Source organism: Halyomorpha halys, unplaced genomic scaffold (genome assembly GCF_000696795.3).
Source record: "Halyomorpha halys isolate HHAL.00 unplaced genomic scaffold, Hhal_1.1 Scaffold405.1, whole genome shotgun sequence".
Lineage (NCBI taxonomy): Eukaryota > Metazoa > Arthropoda > Insecta > Hemiptera > Pentatomidae > Halyomorpha > Halyomorpha halys.
In genome coordinates this window covers 185,039-190,741 of record NW_027109269.1, presented here as the reverse complement: position 1 = coordinate 190,741, position 5,703 = coordinate 185,039, and the positions used below count along the sequence as shown (strand labels likewise).

Here is a 5,703-nt window from a genome sequence, read left to right as displayed (position 1 = left end):
TTTTTTTTCCTTTCCGATCAAGTTATATTTTTGTCAGTAAATTTTGTGATTTTAAAAACTGAAACATCAATTTTATTGCTTTATCATCGTCTCCAAGGGTTTTTGAGATATCTTGGTTTAGTCCTAAGCTGTTAAGGTGTGGTGTGAAATACTGGCGTCGTTGGAAAACATGGCTTATTGTTAAATTGTTATTGCAATACCAAGCAGTTCGGAGGCGTGTCTTTATATGAAATAAGATAGGAGTGGGTGAGCCTCGTGTGACCTATTTCAGCCTAGTCAGTACAGCCTCCTCTCTAGGGCATTTGCAACTGGAGGTACCCCAGGGCTTGACATCCTTTTTAATAATTTTTAATTTACTTATTTATTTTTCTGCACAAAAATTCTGTCTGTAGTTATATTGAAGATTCATTACAGATAATTGATATATTACAGTTGTTATGGAAACATAATTAACGATTGATACATTACCTGAAGGGCTGGATGAACGGGTTGCTCCTGCTTGACCATAGGACCTACACCTGGAGGAGGAGAAGAGTACCAATGCGGGTGTGCCCGTCCGTGCCTTAGTTGCTGCACAGACCACCATGCCTCGAATTTCCTTTTGGTATCTTCACTCAGTTCACCAATATCGGTCCTTGCAGGGTTCTGTACCAAGGCGGTCACGAGGGACTGCAATCGACAACACGAGAATGTATAATAAGCACATATGGCGATAAATTCTTTAAAAATGGTTTGGAAATACATCTCCAAATCATTACCCCTATCCCCAAGACTATTTTTTTAAAAATTCATTTATTGATATTTACAACTGTGCATAAAATACATCAAGTAAATTTGAGAAAATCATAATGGTATGGTACAAGCATATAGAGAAACTACCCATTGGCAGCACTCTAAAAACGTCATTACAATATAAGGTTTCGAGGCCATCTTCTTTTCAGATGCAGAGGAATAACTGATATAAAAAGACAAGAACGAGGACGACGAGCAAAAATCTTTTAAAGGAAGCAGTTACAGCAGATTCTTAAATATTGATTGGTCGAGTACTGGTGTTAAGAGAGTTGATAGAGACCGCTAGGAGGAAGGTCAGTTATTTCTTAGGGATTGTAATATGAAAGAACTAAGGAAGTATTGCCGTCGGAGGGAGGACAAAGCAACTCCTACGTCGATAGGTCAGTATTCGCCAAATATGCGTGTGGGCCGTTTGTAGCCGGACTAGTTAAAGCGCCAACTTTGGCAGTAATTCCGCCGCTTCGAATTCGGCATGGAGGTTCAACTTTTATTTCTGTGGTGGTGCTACAAAAGGAAACATGACTCCTTCGTGGTTAGAATAGGGTGGTACCCTATAGATGAATCCCCCGTATGTCAGAAATAACTAGAAGGAGGGTATTCCAGGGACTCCAAAGATAAATCTTATAAAACAGTTCATAAGGCGTTTTAATTTTTCCTAAAGTTCATCAGTGAGTCCTGCATAGGCAGCCTTCATCAAAATGAGGGGGGGGGGAAAGGAATAAGAAAAAATACCAGTAACTGCCGGGTTTTTAACGGGCAAGGATTGATGGAATCTATACAGTTGCTAGAGAATAAAAATAAATTCCCAGGATTCCTGTTCGAATAATTATGGTAATATTGAAAACAAATCTTGTAGTTGCTATAGATTAAAAGTAGACCTAGATGACTGACCTAGAAGTCGTTGATATAACATACCACTACACGATAAAACTTCCAAATTGGGTTAAGCTAAGTAAATCATTAAAAAAAAAATATTTCATAAGATTCTATTATAAAAAAATATTTTTCTGGTCTCACAAGTAGAAAAAAAATATCACTGTATATCAAAGATAAGGATTAATCTATAATCTATAGCCCTTCAATATGTAACCGCTTAAAATAATTCTTACTCAACCTTAGGTTACCTCATTTTGTGTCATTTCCGCAAGATCAGGATAAAAAAATAGGAGTATTTTTTTTTTGTAAAAGGACGTTCAATGGCGCTCATAAATCAGTTTTAATCTGTAGTTAATACGTCGAGTCAGTGAGGGGATAAAGAGGGCTTTGCGTTCGAGATCCGAGGAAAAAGTCTATACCTCCTTCAATGTACGCTTCTTATCGCTGTCCATCGGTTCTTAACTGGCAACGTAAATAAATATTGGCTTATATCGTATAAAAGGTTTTAAAATCAAAACTTGTATTCTCTGAGAACAATAAGGAGAAATCGATCGGAATCCGTATCATTTTCAATTCTTATATTTAATTGCTAATGCAAATCCAATTATTTCCCGTCAAAACTACTTTAGCTACTCAAAATAGAAAAAAAAAATTCGAAATTCTGTTTAATATGAGTTCAGAGTCTCACGTTTGTCAGTTGCCGCAAAACTAAAATATCTACAAATCAATGAAAGTAACAAACAAAGGTATTCACACGCTTGTGTGTTCCAAGGGGCAGCTAATTCCTTTGATTTACACAATACATTATAAAAAATAATCATTTTAATAACAAAAAATATCCAAATATTCTCAAAGTCCAACGTTTCGGCCATACTTGATTTAGTGTCACAGCCTCATTTGATGCACACTTTTATACCCTACACAATTTAGCATAGTCAAGAATAAACCTTTATTTGTCACTATGACATTTACTAATGAATTCTATTCTTCACAATTTTTATACTTTACTATAGTAAAATAAACAAAATTGTGAAAAATATATAAAGATATGGGAAATGAAAGGAAACTTAACTATCGACAAAGTGATAGAGGTACATAATAACCTTTAAATTCAACTTTTTAGTTAATTTAACTACTGTTGACCTTGTTAATTAACCTGATATTTCATGTCTTAGTGAAAAAGTATTTGTGCTATGCCAATTCAAAAATAAATCACAAAAACTTAATCGACAAGATTGGAAACGATCTTAAACTGGAGTAAAGAGGATACAGGATCAAAGGATGCCCAAGAAGAAGCTACATGGCAAACCGAATGGAAAACGAAAAAGACATCTCCGGACAATATCAACAGTTTTTTTTTTTTTTTTTTTTAATAAACAAAATTAAAGATGTTTTCGAGAAAGATTTTTTAAAAATTCGTAATTTTAGCTCTGCCGCTCTATTTCGATGAGGATTGAGGATATTTTACATTGATATGGAGAGTTTATTCAAAATCATTAGAGCCGTTTTGGAGGAAATCTATTCGATAAACTGATACTTCAGGTTGGTCAATTTTTTCTCTAAAGATTGTAGTCAATAGTATAGCAACATTAAATAAGTAATTTAATTTTCGTACATATTTCGTTTTTGAGCTAGGTTCTTCACACACAGCGACCAAGAACCAAGACTTGGTTAATTGGACTCAAGGACCCTCAAAATCTTTATTTTCGTCGAAAACTGAAATTCGAAATTTTGCACGATCGAAAAACTTAATATTCCATATATCTAAAGTTAAGTAAAAATTGTATAGTCAAATTTATTTTTAAATTATACCTTTAATTCAAATGAAAGAGAAAGGAGACATCAATGCAGTAACAATTAGAAAGATTATGAGATGAATGAACGTATCGAATAATTTTATCGTATCGTGAGCTGAGTTTCTAGCGAACAAGGTTGCTGACAAAATTAGTACACGGTGCTATCTTTGAACTGATTATACAATCCTAACGTAAACAACTCAGAGTAACTCCACAGTAAAGCTGATTTTATGGAAATGATTTTCTAAAACATAAAAAAGAGCCTTCAAAAAATAATATGAACGCACAAATTACTATAAGATGTTCAAATAATGTCAATCGGAATGTCAATAACCCTTAAAATGTGCATTCAGAGAGATCGCTAATGGGTAATACTGATGGGTCACCCAAAAAAGTTTAAAATCCAATCATTCAAAAGTTGATTCCCCTAAAGTAAGAATCAGTCTGACTGATAGTGTAGGGTTCTTCGTAATTCAAGTCAGTCCGTCTTTTGAATGATGACTGTCATTCAGACTGAACAACATGTATGGGTTTCTAATGTATTTATTCAGGGCACACTTATTTTTGTATTAAGAATTATCTATATTTTCCTGATTCAAGTTTTAATTAAATTAATTTAATAGATTTATCATGTTCTTTATATATGTTTCATAAAAAAAAAAAAAATTATCAAAAAATCAGTGGTGAAAGTGGAATCAGTTAATAGATACTAAAATTTGTCAAATTGTGACAAATTCGTTCCTGTTCAAGCGTGCTATATTTTTTTAAATTAATGTATGAGGTTTGGCTCAATACTTTTTTTTTTTTTTTAATAATTATTTATTGCTATTTACAACTGTACATTATAATACATTTAGTTAAGTTGGAGTGTACAGGCATGTAGAGAAACTACCCATTTGTAGCACTCTAATGGCATTTTACATTATCTGGTCTCGTGACCATCCTCCTTTCAGGCCTCGGAGGATTGTCAGGAATAGAAGAGGATGTAATATTAGAAACTACGGGGTTTGACTGGTTAGAGAGTTTATAATGGAAGGAGTGATATCTGGTTCGGGTTAGATCGGTTCCATAGGCAACATTAAGGTCTTAATGTATGATTTTATTTGTGACAAAGTAAGGAGCATTGAGGATTTTACGAAGGATTTTGGATTGTAAGGATTGAATGCGAGAGGAATTCGAAGGTTTAGTGGAGCCCCAAAGCTCAACTCCATATGTCCAGATTGGCCTTATTACAGTCATATAGATCGGTCTTTTGTAATGTGTAGGAAGTTTAGACCGTTTGTCTAGTAAGTGCTGTAATAGTCGAAATCGACGTGCGGTTTCCTGTCTTTTCATTCTGGTGTGAGGATTCCAGGTTAATCGCTTGTCCAAATGCAGTCCAAGGTAGCGGATCTGTTCGACAGGGGTGCTCAATACTTTATGAACGTATTTTACCTTCTATCATTTAATATAACTTATTCACATTTATATATTGCTTTCTCAATTATATTTTTAAAAATAACAAATATTTTACATAAATAAATTATTTTTTTTAGGCTGATTAAATGGAATGGTCAAAATTGATATACATGCATGTGCGATACAAGCTTTACAGTAAATATTGATAACATATTATAGGATTAATTTTTGTTTTATGATTTATCTTACTAAATTGGTTAAGGAATTTTAACTAATTGAGATTTAATTAAGATCTAATTAGTTAGGAAAATTATGATATATAATAATAACAAATAAAGGTACGGTAATATTGTATTGATTATATCTATAATTAATAATAATTAGCTATAATAAAATTTCAAATATTATAATATGTATGCAGTATAATATTTCAATATATACTTTTAATTGACTGATTGCAGTATATATGAAACCTCAAGTATTTACAAAGACAGATTTTATGGTTAGTTAAATAATAAGTGTTTACAAAAAAAAAAATCTTTTCAAAAGCGACTGAATTACAAGGCCCAGAAAAGAGATTTTAAATTAACTTTATCCAAACAAACCGTAAATCTCTAGCGGATTAAGAGGCATTATTTATGGATATAGAAGAGCAGAGAGTAAATACTCTCTAATTGCTCTCGGGCTCATTAAATAACGACTCCAAGATAGCTGCGAATTTCATATTGTAAATCTGCTAGGGTTTGTTAGCTTTTTAGTTATCCAAGGTGCCTAGCTTTGTTTCAACAAGTTGTTTGTCTCATGAATTAGGGGATAATTGTCTGTCACTTAGTGCGCCGGC

At 33.1% G+C, this 5,703-nt stretch overlaps 1 protein-coding gene across 1 annotated transcript in view; it reads right to left on the bottom strand.

Annotated features, from left to right (window-relative positions):
* dve (SATB1_N and homeodomain domain-containing protein dve) overlaps nt 1–5,703 on the bottom strand; it is a gene marked incomplete in the record, with an annotated part of 161,152 nt that overhangs the window by 13,819 nt on the left and 141,630 nt on the right. Inside the window, 1 exon segment of the mRNA XM_067047484.1 lies at nt 469–669. Coding sequence (XP_066903585.1) covers nt 469–669 — 201 coding nt within the window.